This window comes from Manacus candei, unplaced genomic scaffold (assembly GCF_025592945.1).
Source record: "Manacus candei isolate 608988 ecotype Guabito, Panama unplaced genomic scaffold, ASM2559294v1 h1tg000063l, whole genome shotgun sequence".
Classification (NCBI taxonomy): Eukaryota; Metazoa; Chordata; class Aves; order Passeriformes; family Pipridae; genus Manacus; species Manacus candei.
Window position 1 is genome coordinate 2,191,130 of NW_026138111.1, and position 19,710 is coordinate 2,210,839.

At 39.3% G+C, this 19,710-nt stretch overlaps 1 protein-coding gene across 6 annotated transcripts in view; it reads right to left on the reverse strand.

The window, feature by feature from the left end:
- SRPK2 (SRSF protein kinase 2) overlaps positions 1-19,710 on the reverse strand; it is a 142,271-nt gene that overhangs the window by 80,226 nt on the left and 42,335 nt on the right. For 3 of the 6 annotated variants that reach the window (XM_051805063.1, XM_051805064.1, XM_051805065.1), the window contains exon 1: positions 13,038-13,360. The exons of the other annotated variants lie outside the window; for them this stretch is intronic. In XM_051805063.1, the coding sequence (XP_051661023.1) occupies positions 13,038-13,345 (308 nt within the window). In that variant the 5' untranslated portion in view covers positions 13,346-13,360. Of the gene's footprint in view, positions 1-13,037; positions 13,361-19,710 lie in introns of those variants that run through there. 6 annotated transcript variants of the gene reach the window in all.

Here is a 19,710-nt window from a genome sequence, read left to right on the forward strand (position 1 = left end):
CGGCAGGGGGGTGGAACAAGATGTAACCCAAAGTATTTTATGATTCCACAAAATATTACTCTCTCCCCTGTATTTCATTTTTCCCCTCTGTTTAACACTGTGTATGTCATGATTCCTAGTAATTCACATTTTTAAGTCAAATCAACATACGAAATAAAAGATGATTTACAAACTCTCAAGTTCACACCTTCCTATCCAGTTAGCAATTCACTCAGAACAAATCACCTCCATTGACATTTTGTTGACATTACCCACACCTTTACACAACAGCGATTTAAATCCTCCAATCTGGCCCAAGGAAGCCGGTCTGTTTTTCACAGAATTTTAGTAACTTCTATTGCCTTCTGTGAAATAACATTGTAATTGAAAGCAGACTTTTTTATTGCTGTGGAATTACACAACTGAATGCTAACAACAGCAACAAACATGCCAAAAATAACCAGAAAGAAACTTGGAGGCTTCCAATCTTCCCTTATATTTTAAATTACGAAGTTCTGATTTCCAACTCTGGAAGACTTAATATGGAACATTAAAAACACACTAGATTATTAGGGAACAAAAAATAAAATTAGATAGATCAATACCTTCCTATGCACAGTATAACCACCGAGGTTTAAAGCTGAATAAAAATAGCTGTAGCCCACTAATTACTACAATGTGCCTATCCTAACAAAAACACAGTGCTATGTATCTTACAAGTCAATCCTTGTGCACCAATATCTAGAGCATTTTTAAGCATGTGAAGGAAAAAAAGGTTATAGAAATCAACATGGATTCACTAAGGGAAATCAGGCATGATTGATCTGATACCCTCCTACGATGGCACGCCTGGTTGGGTTGACAAGGGCAGAGCAGTGGATTTTGTCTACCTTGGCTTCTACAAGGCTTTTGACAGTGACTCCCATAACAGTCTCATAGGAAAGCTCAGGAAGTGTGGGGCAGTGAGGTGGACTGAGAAGTGGTTGAATGGCAGAGCTGTGATCAGGGGCAGAGTTTAGCTGGAGGCCTGCAGCCAGTGGTGTTCCCCAGGGGTCAGTGGGTCCAGTCTTGTTGAACTTACTCAACAACCACCTGGATGAAAGGACAGAGTGCCTCCTCTGCAATGTTAAATATAATTTAAGCCTCACAACATTTTCATCCTTCAGTATATACTTAGACCACTTTTTTGTCTATATCACAATAAATTCTATTATTTCTCTCGTGAACTCTAACCATCACAAGCTGATAACTGAATTATCAAACATATATATATATATATATGTAGAAGTGAAGTCCTGCTGTATATTCATGTCTCTGACTTTCACTTCATATATACAGTATCTCTTTCAACGCATCACTACTTTAAAATAAATGATCAAATAACCAGCACAAAATCCAAGGTATGAGGTAACAAAAACTGATGACAGAAGACTGTGAGTAAATGGTACCTAAACAAAAAGAGGGATAACAAGAATGAAGATGGGGTGGGAGGTAAAGGTAAACCTCTAGGATAAACCTCCTATTGTATTATCTGCATATAAAACTCAACTGCAAATCAATCTCAGATTACATTTTCCAGGCAACAGTACACATATGAACTGCTAATTGTGGACAAAACACCAAGGTCTCATAAGGAGTTTAGAGAGCCAAGAAGTTAGTCTCAGAAGCCTTCAGAAGTCAAGGAACACACTATGTACATCCGCTCCAGCTGACTCATACAGGCTTAGACTAATGGAGGAGGGTGATGAAGTACCAGGCAATAACCTAGTCAGGCTTTCTAGAAGAAAAGCAATCATTCAGGGAAAAAAAAAATACAACGAAAACCCAGAACAGACTAAATCTAAACACTCTTGCCAGTGAAAACCTGGCAGAAGCCTTGGAAGACAGATCTTAAAGCAGCTCACACCTGTCCATGGGAAAGGTCTGACAAGAGCTATTTGCAGTAAAGGGCAGGAGTCCTCACATGCCACACAACATGACCTGAGAACAAACTGCAGTGTCCAGAAAGTTAATAAAGGTATTACAGTGTGCATAAAGATTTTTCATAGAAGTTGTATTTTAGGTATGGCATTGTGATTCTAAAAAAGTAATGTCTGTGATCAAGCTGCTCTCTAAAGCATTCAGTATTTGGCTACAATCAGGGCTGATGATTGGGCTGAATATCCTCCTTTCAGGCTCAGTAAAAAAGGAACATTAGGTCTTTTACACAACAGCTGAAAAAGCAGGAAAAAAAAACAGCAAAAAATGCTGTGCCTGTGATTCCAGGAGAGTTGTGTGGGGTTTTTGGGTGTTGTTTTTTTGAATTTTAAAGGGAGTTTTTTTAGTACAGTACTTGCTAGACAGACAGACTTGAAAATATCAGTAAAATAGCTGCTCGTTGCACTTTGTTTCTACTCTGCTCAAGCAAATAGACCTCTGTTTACATGTTTTGTGTAAATAAACAGCACTACACATACAGACACACACAAAATCTCACACGATCTTTGAATCGCATAATCTATTTCTCTTTCAGAGAGAAGCAACTTGGCAAAGCCTCAAGTTTTACCTATCTCCTGGGCTCTGAGAGTAGAAATAATACATGCCAAATTTTCCGGATACAGATGTCAGATAGCCAGATATTGGCTAACACACATCATGGCTCTGTGGTTTTTGCCTGCTCAGCTACCTTCCAAAGGAATTGAGCAATCTCTTGATTCCTGGAGGTCAAATTAACTGGCCTTGCAGTCTACCTTAGAGACATAACCTTGTTTAGATAGAAGGGGAGTAATATGATTGCTTTTTGTTTTTTAAACTCACACTTTCAGACTGCTATTATCAGACAGCTCTTTTCTGGACCAGAAAGCAGAGAGGCGGGATGTCCAGTTTGAGACGATTTAGGTTCCAGAGCTGCTTACTATTATTATGCATTATCTGTGCTGTGTTACCTCAAATGAGTTTTGCAACAAGCACAGATACTACTTCAGCAGAGTAAGCAGCATTACTTGCTTCTGGTCACTGGTGAGCTTTGCCTTCATTAGATGTGTGAGCCTAATACATTTAACAGCTCCAAGTCTGCAGCACAGAGTATTTATCACATGGTAAGAAGATACCTCACTTTTCCTTTCCAGAAATACAGGTCTATAAAATGAATAGGAGTTAAGCAATAGACAAAACTCTGCAATACTAAGCTTCCGAGAGACTGAAAAGTAAAGTATTTGTGCATTTTGTATCCTCAGCTAATGTCAATCTTTTGGATGCCCAAATCAGATAGCCAAAAATCCAAACAGGCCTAGATCCATTTTTGAGAGGTGCTACTAGGCCCCTGGGAGATCAGTGTTAGTTTATCTGATTAAAAGCTGATCATAACAGAAACAGATCCAGCAAGGATCAGCAGAAAAACAACAGGTAAACTCTAACAACCTCAACAATGAAAATGCAGCATGTGAATCAGCTACTCCCACGACCATCAATTAGACCGTATTCCCCCAGTGTGAAACCCACCAAGATGAGTCAAGGAGGAAACTGTCTCCCCAGAAAACACCTTGAAAACTAAAGGTTATTGTCTTAAGGGGTATGGGATTTTTTATGGGATGCAGGGAGGAAGAACATTTTGGAATTGCGTAAAACTTGCCACGATATTGTTTAGGGGAAGCATTAGAGGTGAAGAAAGGTGTAAAGATGGATAAGTGAGAAATAGATAGGGGAAAACAGCAGGGAGAAAGGATAAATGGGGCAGGTCCAGTGCAAGTGAGTGGTTGGTCAGTGCACTTATCTGACTAAGCCCTGCCCTTGATCACGACAGTCTACCCTATATTGTCATCAAACCCTGTATCTGTCTTCCTTGTGGATGCACTTTCTATTTGGGGTGTGTACGTGTGAACTCAAGTCAACTTCAGCCAGACTGGCCAGCAAGCAGATGAGGTCCAAGTGCCAGCAACTGGAGTGAGAACAGAAACCTCAGGGGCTCATGGTGTCAGCAACTAGGGGCCACCAGTGGTCAAGGCTTCAGCAACCACACAGAGCATTTAAAACCAGCTACTGGGGGTACCCATAGGGCACATGTGTGTTTCTGTGAAAATTCCACCAGTAGACTTGCATTGTGAGAAGCTGGAAAGAAGGAAAATGAAGAAGATGTCCATGGAGTTCTTGCTTGAATGCTCTGTGTGTTTATGTGGGTGCCAACAACAGCACTGGTTTGAGCCTCTGTGTGGCCAGCAGCATATGCATTTTCCATACATGAGCGTGTGCACATGTACACACCCCTACTGGGAACAGTGCTCCTTCCTGCCTGGCCCTGGGGACACAGAACTACAGCAGTCTTGCACTTACCCATTTAGCTACGACAGGAGGTACTGCCCCTGGGACCCAGAGCCCTCCATGTTTGGCTACCTCGAACAACTGGCATGGCTAAAAGGACACATACCTTTAGCAAGTTTCTTAGCAAAGCTATCAGTGACACTTGGAAGGCAAACTGTCTAAATCTGCCTTAGGTTCAAGTTTGGGGTAGTCTTAAGTCTTTTACTAGACTGCTTAAGCTGTCCTGGCATCTACTGGAACACACTCCATGCAGTTTTGCTATGGCATTTTGTAAACCCCCGAGTATTTAAATGATAGTCAAAAAATGTATTGGCAATCTTGGACACTGTTCTACTTCAAGTGGATGACCTCTGGTTCTTTTAATAGTCCTTGAAATTCCTATGTGCTAAACACATTGGAAAAGAATCTTGATGGATTCTTTCCTGTATGTTGTCTTTTCAAGTCAGGATTCCACTGTACACCAACAGAAGAGTAACATAAATAATGCAAAAATACAGGTGAAACAAGGTAGATCTACATTAACTTGTAAAACAGATTTCCATAAAAAGCAACAACACCTTTAAGTATTACTGGTCTGCACAAAAAAAAAAAAAAGCATTCTTGGGCACCATACTTCAGCTGGGGTGCCCATGGAATGCAGTCTAAACTAATTCACCATCTCAGTAAGCCACCCACAGGTACTAAGAGTACTTGTGAGAAAGGGGAAGAGTTTTTCCTTGATCACCGATAATTTCTTCCTAAGTTCTCTATTATTTCACTTCTGTTGTGAAAGCGTTCAGAGGAAGGCTGTATCCCTCTTTAGTTGGCTTTCTAGACTAATGCTCTGAAACATTAATTACTTGGAAAGGAGCCAAGTGAGACTTCTAACTAAATCCACGAAGACTGTTTGTACTCTTATTTATAACAGAATAAAAGGTTTTAACTGAGAAAAATGAACTTCAGAATCACTGTAATTGATCATCTTTTTCATATCTTAGGGAAGTCTTGGACCCAAGCTGTATTAGTCTTCTCAGAAGCTGGCACTTCTCATAGCTAGGACACCAAGCAGCAGTGGAAATTCCTGATTCTTGTCACATATGCAACACGATCTGTCAGAAAGGCTTTACACTGTCATACTGGGGATGACAAAGCACCACTCAGAGGAAACCACCACACGTGGTCTCTTAGGGGTAAGGTAATCCTTTTATAGAAGGATTCATAAAGAGCTGAGCTAATTCCAAACATCTTCCATTCCAGTTCATGGCATGACATAAACAGAGGTGGATACACATCTGTCTGGTATGTGGGCATGGCAGGAACTGAATGCTTTTGTGGACAGTGGCTACAGCAGCTGAAGATGACAGACAAGAATCTGCAGCTCCTGATGTTGGATACAGACTAACAGAACTGCTGTCCACTGAAATCCACAGGAATTTCAGACTGCCTTTCCACCTCCACAAAAAAATCATTGCTGGATATTCTGACACAGTAGTTACAAAAGAAAATAATACTGTCTCTTTCCAGTAGTATTAATGACAAAAACAATTCTCCCAGTTTCTGCCAGAACTTTAGCCTTGACAACACAGAACAGACACGTAGTTTAATAGTTTCTGCAGTAATACAACCTTCTTTGCCCACAGAAAAGATGTACACTCTCACCATGCTCAGTAGTATCAAGCAACAGAAGAAAGACCAAGTCCTTGCCTTCTTGGGAAGCCTGTGAACATCCCAGTAGATTTGGGCATTGGAAGCTGCTTCATTAAAACAAGGCACTGAATTCTTACAAGGTTTCAAGTTACTCCAATGACATTTTACCGAACAAGAAGTAGATTTAAGAAATTCTTTTCCTCTCCACAGCATTATGCTCCAAGTTTCGGAAGAGAAGTCTTCAAGATTAACCACCACAACACTAAAATACAGATGGTTCACAATGTCTTAAGAGAAGAGAATATCATTTTTTAGTAAATGAGGGAACCAATTTACAGTCATTTGTTGGTTTAGCAGACATCAAGACAGAATGAGGACACTTTTATCAGTACAGAGAGGTTATTTAATGTGCCTTCTGAACATCCTATTAAACACAATGCCCAAAATTTCATACAAATAGTACATCTACATGGGATGTGGTTCTGGTTTTGAACATTGTCCAGTCAAGAAAGAGAAACAATCAACCAGTCTGACTGATCTAGGGCTATAATCAGACAAAGAAAGCTGTGTAGACAAACTTGGTAAATAACTGGAATTCCTTCATTTATAGCACATACAACAGGCAAAGCTTGGAACTGCACACATTTGTTTCATAACTGGAGTTTTAAAGAATAAAAAAAGAGAAAGAGAATGAAGCAAAAGGAAAGGAAATACCAATTCACTATCCAACTAGTCAGAAATATCAGCATGACTTTGGCAGGCATCCTAGATGAGATAAACTTCAGATTTATTTTTAAGGTAACACCGACTTTTTAGATTTTGTCAGTTTACCCAAAACTAAAGGTGAGTTTTAAAGAAAATACAGAAACACCTAGAGCAGATACTGCCTCAGGAGTGTAAAATTCCTGAAGATAGAACTAGTAAAACACCTTCTGGTCATAATACCCTTTGGACAGAAATGGTACTTTGCAGTCAACTGGGAAGTCGGATATCCTCCAAACTACATGTTACGATTCACATCAAGTCAGGAGCTCAGACATGCCACAATTTCCTGATATTATGCTTATAATACACAAAATACGCAACAAAATGGAATGCTTAAATTGCATTCATTTCTTTAATCTGTTGCTAGCATGCCTTGGTAACTACATCAACCGCAGATCAGTGAAAATCCACATATCATAACACAATAAATGTACTGAATTATAAGAATGTCTAAATATTTTATTATTGATTTTTAAGTATATAACATGAACGAGTGTATAATGTGAAGAGGCAGAAAATCACAAATTAATTTATCCTGTAAGACAGCAAAGCGACAACAGAAATGCAATCACTGGGCACAGTTACACATTTTTTTATGCCATGTATCAGGTAACATTCCTGTACCATCTGTCTAGGGGCCTGGAGTGGACATTTTAGCAAAAGCATGACTAAGACAGTGATTAGGCAAAAAGTTTCAAGTCATGACATAGACTGAATTTCTAATACAAAAGGTTTTGCTTAAAATGACCTGATATTTTTTTTCCTGACATTTTACCCTGAAACGGAAACAGAATCCTTATATTTATCTCAGAAAGTAGATTGTGCAAGTCATAGTTTTCAATTTTTTTTTACTTTTTTTTTTTAGCCATCAAATAACTGTTTTCTAATCATCACTGCATTGCTTGAGCCAGTTCTCATACAGGAAAACCTTGTACAACCCCTCAGAACCTTCAATCTCTCCCTTTCTTAAAATTCTCTAATTTTACTTCTAACAGGAAGTGACAAAACATGAGATTTTTAGTTTTCAGAAGGTATATTAGAATGCCTCACAATACCTGCATGAGGAAACATTCCTAATGATAGAAAAAAAAATGAGTAGTGCACAGACCATCTCAATAGTAGGAATACTAGTGACGTATTTCATTTGTGATTAAATATCAAAGTACCCAATTTTCTTACTTATAGCAGAAATTCCAGACACACAGAAATAAACAAAGTCTATCACTGAAAACCAAAATACACTTCAAATTCTCAATCTTTTCAAAGCCTACTGATAAACTGACAGAGGCACTACCAGCTCTAAAAAGAGTGCAACGTCCTCTAAAAATATCACTTCAAGTGAAAAAGATGCTCCACAAGTGGCTGCTTCTATTTCCATTTTTTTCCTACACAAGGACAATGGCACGTTGCAGCATTCCTTGCCTCTACATCGCTTTCATACTTCACTTAAAAGCCTTGCATGCTAAAACAATGAGACTGTGAAACCTTTAATATGGAAAGCACACAAAATGTAGGATTTATTTTGGTCTAGGACCGGTAATTTAAAATTAAGCACCTAGCCTAAGACAGCTATACAGAACATGGTCACTCAACAGAGTTGGCAGAGGAATAAAGTGCCTCCCTGCCAAACAGCTTAGGGCCAACATTAAGATAGAATGATTTTCTTTCTCCTTCTGAGATAAAATACAACTAATAGTGTTAGCTTGTAATTTAAAAAAAAAAAAAAAGAGGGAAAAATATACACTGTTAACTGTTATCATATATTAAACAAGAGAGGAAAGTTATAGTTGTATAACTACTAAAAATGAATTTGAACTATCCTGAAATGGAATTACGCAGTATTTCTTTTACCCTATAAAAAAGAATAAGTAAAGCAGGGGGAAAGTTAAAGAAAATAACATATTTTGAAAATGTGTTTAAAATTTACTGGAACTGATGAAATAGTTGCATTATTCTGACAATTATTTTTTGTTTCAATGTTAGTTGTATAAATAATAGAATCATTATCTTATAATTCTCTATTATCTAATAATTTTTCCAAAATATTTATCTGACACACAGCAATGTCAGCTTATACTGAATGTTGTGAGTTGATGGTTTTTCTACCTTAAACATTATTTTTACATTTCAGTACAAGTTACATTTCTGCCTTAGGAGACGCAGTGCATCCACAATTAAATTAAACTAAAAAAAGAAAACCACACACAGAAGCAGAAAAAAAAAATTCCCTCACGTTCCTAAACCTGAAGGAATCTTTCAGCATCATAACTTGTTTTACAATGCCTCTTCTCACAATTAACATTAGGTCTTTTTGAAAAAGAAGCAGACATTACTCAGTCTCCATCTTTTCTCCTCCTCCTCATTATTTTAGATTTCTTCCTCCTTTATCCCTGACTGCATTCTTGGCATGATCTGATGAAGAAACCACATAAAAGCACTGAGAAATACATTAATTTGCTTTGCAAAGATAAATTACAAAGAGAGAGGGGTATACATAGCCCAAGGCTAAAAAAAAAGCCCAAAACCCCAAACCAAAACCACCATTCCTTTAACCTTGCCTGCACCACCCCACCCCAAATACTTCTACACATTGATTAACACAAACTTGGCTGTCCTACTGTCACTTGAAAGTATCTTCCCTTTACTGTTATTTATAAAACCCCTCAAAATCATAAAAATTGAATTACACACATACCACTTATCTATTTTAAGTCTGCTCATAAGTGGCTGCTATTAATTTTTTTGGAAAACACTGAAGCAGAAACTCATTTCAAAGAAACATGAGCATGCAGCCTTTGCAGAGAGAGAGAAGAAGAGCAGGTCAAACACTTGAGACTCATCAGCCTTGCTAATAATCTTTACCAGTAAACATGCCATAGTCAAACTGCATTGCTAAGATGACAAATTTAGAATTCAAAATCAGACTTAAAATACCTAGTTCTCTGTCCTAAAATATAAATAAGAAAAATACTATATACATTAGGTTTGCAGGCTAAAGAGTAGAAAGTGATCTGGGAGAAGAACTGACTTTTCTCAAAATGAAACAGAAACTTACCAACAGTTCCACAAAGCCCTTAAAAAGGCAAAAAAGAAAATCTGCAACTCAAAGGGTTCACTGTACTGTAGATGGGGGCATAACTCATACAAGAGAAATGAAAGTATTTTTGCTTTCTTGGAGGACTCCTGAAAGACCATCCTCCTCTGTCTGGGTGCTGCTACTTGCTTCCTCCTGACATCTGCAAGGTTTGGACCAGTAACCTCACACAGCCTCCAGTGAAAGGTAAAGCACACGGGAGAAGTTAAATTACTCCCTATTAGATAAAGAACTCGCTTGTGTGCCACGCCGTAAGCACCTTGTAGGAACACATTTCCATGGTCTACTTAAAGCTCAGACACCCAAACAAATCAATTCAGTGACACAAGCTGCAGCAGGATACCTGATCCACCACACCCGTCCATGTGCACACACACATCCGCAGTTACCCGGGTTACCTTATCAACAAGGAACAAGGACTTTGTCAGAGGCTGCTAACACGTTCATGGGCAGCATTAACTACTCAGAAATTTAGCTCTTATAGATGCTGTCTGATCATGTCAGCTTAATGAATATCCCATAACACACCAAAAAAACAGGTATCTTATCCCCTCACATCTGCAACTACAGTTTTTCTAGGGAGAAGGGGAAAGAAAGATGAATCTATGAACAATGTCTCAGGTTTGTATTAATTTACTTTTCAAGGCTGCCAATGTCTTTAATATCTCAGAGGTTCCTCAACAAAAGGGTTCATCTTTCTTGTTAATGTCTCCTGAAAGCCTCTTAAAAACACAACAAACAACTACCCTAAGAGAGCACTGCAGGATTTCTAAAACGCTGAGCTTCCATAACAGCCAAACCATCCATTATATTCCAGCTTCCTTCTCATCATTAGGACGTGACAGCATGTTGAACTTGCCAAATGAGCAGGAAAACCTACAAACGCTAAACTGTCTTGTAAAAACAAAGACCAACCAAAGAAAGAGGCAAGTAATGGGCTTCTCCCTCACTGCTTCTCTATTCCCATTTCATCGGTTTCTGTAAGTGCACAGAGCACCTCCTCTCCTCTCCCCTCCCCTCCCCTCCAGCTATGCAAGTGCTGTCTAGCAGCCTCTGCTAGCGTGGAAAACAAGAAACAAGCCATGGACTCTTTCCTTCCACCCAGCATTCCCACACAGACAACTCGAGCTTCTCAAAAAGTCCAACCACCAGGAGCAAGGGTAAAAAACTGGCAATAAATAAATAAATATGCAAGTATGAATTCCCTTCCTGTGTTTGTCAAAAACATGCATATTCTCATGTCTGTATGGTACAAGCACAATTATTCTACAGAGCAGATTAAGGACAGTTCAGCAGTTCAGATACTCAATATTATAATTTATTTTTTTTAAATTCTTACACATCAATTTTCAAAGGGCCTTGAAAGGAACTGGAGGCTAATAGGACAGACAGCACTGTTTCATAACAGCTTGCAACAAAATTCAATCTGTTTTTGGATAGGTGAAAAGAATGTGGTTATTAAAAAAAAAAAGCTCCTATAACACATTAAGTTGTTTTCATTTATAACTGACCACACAGCTGACATGTCAAATCAATCTCCAGGTGAACAGTATCACATATTTAAAGAAATCTATGTCCATATATAATATTCACATTTTAATCTTCATTCACATCACGCTGTTTTAAAAAATCTTACTTTTTAATGAATGGCTTACAAATGAACCTCAGACAAATGTATCTTCTTCTAATTGTGTGTTACAATCCTTTACAAGGACCTCTTCGTCTAGGACTACCATTAGTTCAACTATGAGCATGTTCTGCTCAAAACCACACTGATCAGTTGTAGGGTGCTGCAGAAAATAAGATAAATATCTGTATTATATACCAAATTTCCCCACAGCAATGCCAACAAAAGTGTTTCCAAAAATCAAGTTAACACCTGTTTCCTTTACCATTTTCACTCCATCATCCTCTCTGTTAACACCACCATTTTATGAGCCTTGTATTCAAAAAATTTTGGCATACGCTGTGATAAAGGCTAACAAATAAACACTGACATTTTCACTCATCATTCTTCATTTTGAAAAAATAAATAATAAAATCTCTCTCAAAGCTCTTCTTATATTTCTCCATTTTGGAAAGGTGACTTAACATCCCATTCCCCCCCACCATTTTCTGTCTCTCTCATAGCTGATATTTTGTTATAACTACAGCTGGTGAAAGGCAATGCAGTTTGCTTCTTCGTATCTTACACAAATATACTTATAAATCAAATTAAATTGCTCATTTTGGTTTTTAAAACCATGCATGCCACACAGCACTCGTTCATTCTGAAAGATGTCTTTTAGCCTGTTTCCTTAAGATAGCATGCAGTGCCTTATCACGTTGTACTGAGCCATTCAATAAAATATACTTAGGTAATAATTTCAACCTAACACACGTTTTTACCTAAAATTAATATTTTTTTCCCAATGGCCCAATGTCCAATATTAAAATGGCAAAACCAGAACATTTGGTGGGTCTTTTGCATACAGGTAAAATCATTACTGTAAATAATTGGGGGGGGGGGGGGGCGAATATGATATGTTTCTCTGGATTTAAGTAGTTTCGAAAATAAAAATCTTCTAAAATTCACTTGCAAGGAAAACAGAAGTGAGCAAGGCTGGATTATTTAAAATCAACAAAATAATCACCAGGAGGCTATTTCACGTCAGAAAACTTAAATGTTCATTTAGTACCTCTTAAGTATTTCTTTAAAAATGAAACAGCTACTTGAAATCGTACTAATCTGACTGACAGATAAAATAATTGCTTTAAAAACACTTCTGAGTCATTTTGTCCTTACCTGCAGGCATGAACCATTACTGCATGCAGCGACTGCTCCATTTCCTAGCACAGACTCGAACGGGGATCACATCTATCTTACAGAATGTGACTAATTGGGGGATTTGCGATTCCTGAGCTACTTTCCAAAGGACACTCCCTTTTCCACATGAAACGCTTCGCCAAGTTCTATTTCCTATCCGCCTAAGCTGGAAGGAGCCCGTCGGAACCGCGGGGTCTTTGCGACGCGTGACAGGAGCGGGCGCGGGGTCCGCACCAGCCCAGCCCGCCCCGCCGGGATCCGCATGCTGCAGCCCGCCGGGCTCCGGGAGACGGGGACGGGACCGACAAACCTCGCCAGAAATGCACGAAAGCTCAAGGAACGGGAGCGGCCGTGGCGGGGTGGGCACGGGGCAGTATCCAGCATGCAGCACGCGCACAATGCCAGCAGCGCGGAGGAGGAGAAGGGAGAAGCCCCTGCGTTTCATGCGGACGGGGGGGATTGCGGCCGTACCTTTCTGGAGAGGACGACTTCTCAGAGTTAACTGACATCAGCAGCTCAGTCTTCTGCTTGATTTCTGGAAAAATCAGAAAACGTTCACCACCGGCGCCGCCTGCCCTCGCTTTTCCGGGGGAGCCGCTTCCCTGCGCCCTTTTGTCCGCCGGAGGCCCGGGACGCGGCGCTCTGCGAGGCCGCCCAGCCGCGCTCGCAGGGCCGGGCCCGCGCACATGACCGCGCGCGGCGGGCGGGCGCAACCATCGCCGCGCGGGGGGCGCCGCCCCGCGCCACGGCCCGCGAGGGCGCCGCGGGGGCCGCGCCATCGCCGCCCTCGCCGCGGGGGACAACGCGGGGGGAACCTGCCCCGGGGAAAAACGCCGAAAGAGAGGGTTCGCGGAGCGGATCGCCTTCCCGGTTACCCCGCGGAGATGGGCTGCACACCCGCGAAAACCCTGCAGATCAAAAGCCCTGAAAAATATGGCTCTTTGAATCATTTTTGTCACAAAGAACGAGGTATTAAATCACTACTTTCGTGCACGAGTGAGAAACCAGACATGGAAGGCGCTAGGCAGAGCTGGATTTTGGGTTTTAGTGCTCTGCCTCTAATGCCCTCTGACTATACCTTGAAAAGTAATGTTTCATTTTCTTTTTTTTTTTTTTTTTTTTTTAATACCTATTAATCCACCCAGAGGGTGGTTGGGCACTGGAACAGGCTCCCCAGCGAAGTGGTCACAGCACCAAGCTTGACACAGTTCAAGAAGAATTTGGACAATGCTCTTAGGCACGTGATGTGACTCTTGGTGATGGTCTCGTGCAGGGCCAGGAGTTGGACTCTGTGATCCCTTTGGGTTCCTCCCAACCCAGGATATTCTGTGATCCTGTAAGCACCAATCCAGCACCTGTAAGGCCTGGGCTGGTATCTTGTTCCCGAAACGCCTGGCAGCGCACCCGGGCACAGACACCCGGAGTGGCTGTCACCAAGGGGAGATCACCCTGCCACTCGGTGCACAAGATCCTGTCAAAGCAGGACAGACACTACTGAAAAGTGAATTCAGCAGGAGCTCTGGAGTCAAGAGGTTGGTGACCCAAAAAATACAAAGAACCATATCATGGATGTGAGCATCATTTTAAGATCCTATCCTCACCAGAGACAGTAGTGCCACCTATGGAAATACTGGTAAGACCTGTGCAACACTATGTCCACTTGTTTACAGCCGCTGTTTGGGAGTAACCATTCTGTGACAGAAGAGCTTCAATCTGACCTCTCTTCCTCTCTTTACACACATCTCAGGTACAAAGCCTCAGAAATTTCTGAAAACAGAAGAGAAACTGGATAACTAGATTTTTTTTTTCAACAAAAGTTGCAAAAATATAACTGCTTGAATGAGTTTACCATCCTCATGCTCTGGTGGAAGGGTTGCAAGCCAGCAGTGATTATCAACTCATCAAGCATATGCCACTTGTTCTTCCCAAAAGATACTGATAAGAGGAAACTCCAAGAAGTATCTCAGTTCTCAAATCCAAAGTACATGCTTCTCAGATCATTGAAGACATGTCTGTGAAATGTCAGTATGTCCACAACTGGCTCCACTGAGTGACTGCAAGGACCATAAAAAACCTTCCTTTACCATTGTCCATCCCAGGTGCTCCTACAGTCATAGCTACCAGCAGACTTCCCTGCATACCCAGACGCACATCCCGACCCAGGCAGAAGTCCAGCTGCTGCAGGAAAGTCCAGGCTGCAGTCAGGAAGCCTCCCAGGTTCTGGGCAGCTCCAGAACTGCAGCCTGCTAAAGAACAAGTTTGCTGATCTGGTCTCTTGGACCTCACTACCAAAGGTCCATAGCAGTTCTCATTTAGGCCACATGCATCTTTCCCTCCGTGCCTCAGTTCTCCAGCTAACAAAATGGAATGACAGCATCAACTAAACTCCCTGGGGTACTGTTTGGGGATTTTTTCCAATTAAAAAACAACCCAACAATCTATGATAAAACACCAGTGAGCACCTCGAACACCAAATTATCTACTTTTGTAATCAAGTATAGCTGTTAAGTATACCTTAGAACCACATGGTGGCTAACACCTGAGCACTGGAAAACCCACTCATATTACAGTAAAAAAACTTCTGACATGTTAAGAACTATGCTGTATGGCACAAAGGCTCCACAAACAGCTTTAATACCTCTTCATTTTCAACTATACAATCATCTGTTATTTTAAAATAGATTTGTAGTGCAACATAGGACATTGGTGTTGATCACACAAATTATGAAATGCACTGGATATATTGCTACTTATTTTAATTATTGTTTTAAACAAGATCAAATAGACCAAAGAACAGTGGCACAGTATGATCAAAAAGATCTACTGCAGAACTCAACCACATTTTCAGAACACTGCAAAAATATTTCTAAGAAAGACACTGCTTTTAAGAAAATTCAGAAAACAGTTACTGTGACAAGTCTCTGAATATACACCTATTTTGTATCACACAGGTTAAAAGAGAGTACTTCTACTTTTTTTTTTAAGGACCAACACACCTGCAATTCTTTTAGGATCCTCTCTTCTTACTCTGACCCAATATGGTTCAACAAGAACAGGATGCTTTCATTACCCATTGTGATAACACACTTGTATTGTCAGTACTAAAAGCTACATCACAGAAATTTTTGCGGGATGGAGAAGACTAAAGGTTGCAAAAACTTTGTGGAGCAAACTTATCCCTTTAGTACTCGGCTTTTCCTCCCCCACCCTTTTTTATGAAGGAATGTTAGAAGGCAGTGCTCTCAATTGCTTACTCTCACTTTTGGACAGAGATAAAATTGAGAATTCTGAGATGCAAACTAAAGCTCATTTCCCCTACCACAGATCTTTGGCACTGACTGACTATAAAAATGTTCCTCGATCTGATAATCCAACAGTTTTTTTAATTCCTTCTGAACATGCTTAACCCTGTTAAAATTGAAAATCGATTATATAAATGGATACTAACAAGGCAGGACTTTATAGCAAAACAAAGTCTGCAGTTTGAAATAAAGTGATCAGCTGATCCACTCCATAATCAAGCCTCCACAAAGGCTTTTCAGTGGATGTCTAGAGATTATCACAATTAAGACTAACAATACCCTACAAATGTTAAAAACAAAATCCAAAATATAAGTTACTTCACTGCAAATTTTAAGTCTCTACATGTTCCAAGAGATTCAAAAACATTTCTTCCCCATGGTATTTTAGCACGTAATATAGTTTTATTTTTGGTAACCAAGTGGCAACAAAGATATATTTAATACAGCTGTAAGAATTTAAATGAGATTTCATAGAAGAAAAAAATTCTAGTGTTTTAATGAGCATTCCATTCCACAAGCTGATAAAACTTCCATCACAAGGTTTTGGAGTTTTTTCTTTCCCCTTTTTCTCTTCTGTCAACTTGAAATATTTTCTTATTTGGGATTTACCTATCTCTTGTCTCTGCTATCTAAGACTTTTACAAGTGGACCCATTTTGTTCATTTTTAAAAGCAAATTTGTACCTTTACACATCCATACTGCACCATCAAGGTCAGGCTGATACCATCATTTTTACTCCTGATACAATAATATCCCCAAAATAAGACAGATGAGTTTTACACTAAGTGCCTTTAGGCCATAAGAGACTAATGGCTGCAGAAACAGTAATGTTTTCATTTTTTATTTTGATTTTTTATAATTTACATATCCAGAAATATGGGCTCATTTACAGAATTTATTAGAACATATAAATTGCATCTCAAGTCCAAATAAAAAAAGAAAAAAAACCTTCAAATTCAGCACCTCTTCCTGAAGGCCTCTTGGTTCAAGACCCTCCAACCTAACAAAGAGAACTAACACTTTCACTTTTGGTTGATCTTCAAGTGCTGTGGCCCAAAGGTAAATGCTGGGCTGTTCAGGACAAAGAACCACACCTTTGCAGGCTTTCATGAGTTAATTAGATAATTGCAGTGATCAGCACCCGGAGGTACAGTGAATCTCTGCTTAGTGAGCAAGCACTTATGTTCTCACTGATTTTTGTACCGTCCTAATTTGAGAGGCCACAAAAAGACAAGTTCTACTGTAAGTAGAACCACACCCAGAAGAACAGATCATAACACTGGCTGAAAAAAAGATGAAGATGAATGAAAATTAGTGCTTGCAAATCTCAAAGCAGCGGTTAATACAACTGATTTCTCCAGTTACAGAATAACAATAAATTATTTTTATAAATTATTGGGCAGTATCATTGTCACCAACTCCTCAGTCATTCCATGCACTTTATCAGCCTACTTTGAGGAATTTTGCACTCTGTACAGATTGAGTGGCAGACAACTGGCTCTCAGCCAAGGCCTGAGCAAAGCAGATACACTAAGTCTCTAAAGCCATACTATTCAAGCTGTGATTGAATGAAAACAAAAAACAGAAAGGCTCTGCACTGCCCAAAATGACTTCATAATCATCAGGATTTTTATTTTTTTAAACCAAAACAAAGCAGAAACTAACCATTTAGAGGGATCTGTGCTCGGAATTTTTTTCTTTTTCAGCCTAGATGTTTGTGTCCTCTGAGATGTTCAGGTGTAAGTTGTGTGTTAGACCAGACAAAAAGACACCACATTAACTTAAAACAGGAAGGGATCTTCTTTTAGAGAAAGATAATTTGCTTTGTCAAAAAAATAAGAGACCAAAGGCTTGGAAAAATGGAGAGCAGAGTTCTACAAAGAGATGCTAGCACTTTCTAAACTCAAAGGGGACTCGTTGGAGAGCATCATGCCAAAGGTTCCAAGAAACCTGACATTTCCACAATGATTCTAGAACAAACCACCTCAGAAAGGGTAAGGGAAGAAACTCTTCATGCAAGACAAATAAGAGAAGTTCTTTTATTTCAATAATGTGAAAAATAAAAGAAAAAAAATCCGACATGGGAACTAGGAATCTCTGAGGAATATAAATATAATCTGGAAAAAAAAACCAGGGGAGCAGAACTAACCCGGAGTTTTGTTTATTTATTTTTATCAATAAAAAACACACAGAGCTCTCCACAAGAAAAGAAAGGAAAAAAAACCCCTAGATGCTGCTCAAGAACAGATGGAAAAGTGTGGACAAGGTATATGACACTGCACAAACTGTTCCCTACAACATATGGGTAGATATCAGAGTCACCACAATTTCAAAGTCAACTGACAGAAGTCACTGTTTCACTAAAAATTTAATCATGTCTACCGCAAACAGATTATCTCAATGGTCTGCAAAATGTTCATCAGTCAAGATTAAAATATCTTACTGACGGTGCATGTATTAAATTTATCCAGGGCAGAGATCCACTGTTGCAGAACTCAACTAATACAGCTTCTCCCCACCCCCCTTTTGGGAGTAAGGGAAGAGATGAAGTGGCAGCTAAACAGAAGTACCTTCATTTTTTTGCAATGTAAACCCTTGCCACCCAAATTTCCATGCATTCTTTTTAAAATAAACATTATACTTAACAGATGAAAGAAAAATATACTTATTTTTTAATTAATAAGTAGGCTCGTCCACATGTTTCGTTAGTGTAAGCTGATCATAAACAGATTTAGGGCTTTTCTTCCATTTTCTGTGCAGTATGTATGTTAGGACACAAACTTGAGGTGTTTTTAGTCTTTCTTCTACACTACCTTTAAACATCTTTTTCCCTATCAATATCCATCCTAGTCTATTCTCCATTGTCTTTTCCATACTTATGTCACATTGGTGCTACAGCTGCTTAGATCTTATAATTTGCCTAAAAAACCCTTCTCCTGCTCTAAGCTGACTACTTCCAGTGTCACTGTTAAAAGAAATAATCCTGCTTCCCAAATCGATCTCTAAAGACCGACATGAAAATACTACACAAAGCAAATTAATCAAATTACCTATTCTAACTAAATTTTCCGCCTTGAAGTCAAGAAATGAATTAGGAACTTGGGTATCACTGATGTGATTTTATGTGGACAGATCTATGTTTTGAGCTGTGGACAACTGTTGTACAAGTGACATGTTAAACAGTATAGACAGCAATAAAATAAAATTCTCCCAGTGAGGCACTGGGTATCACTAGACAACATTAGGCAGATTTACACATAACTTGAGAGGTTCACTTGTTGCTATGTTTTAGATCATGTACTTTTAAAATAAATCGTTCTAAAATAGAATCACAGGTTCTGGCACCAGGGGTTTCAAAACGGCACAAACACAGAGCAAGCCTAAATTTGATAAATATATGAATACTAAATGGGGTAGTATGGAAACACAGAGAGTATAACTGCCCTAAAATAAATTGTTCTTCCAGATGTTACTAAGATTTTGAAGTGAGTTAAAAAAACCAAACCAGTATGTTTATAGACTTCTTCAGGTGTCTCATGCATAACATTCACAGCAATGCTGAAACACAAGCCAGTGAGTGCCTCACTGAAGAATAAGTGACAGAAAACCAGCTGTTTGCAATCTCCTGTTGGGGAGATTACATTAATATTTTTAATATTATTCCTCTTCAGTATCATAAATAATATTTTGCTCAGGGCATGAGGAAATTACAATAGAACTTTTAAGGTTATGCTGTACTTGAAATATTAAAATCACCATTTTAAGAAACTGTTTACTTCAAAATGATAAAGCAAACTCCCTCTTTTCCTAAAGGCATGTATAAGACAAAGTCAATAACAATG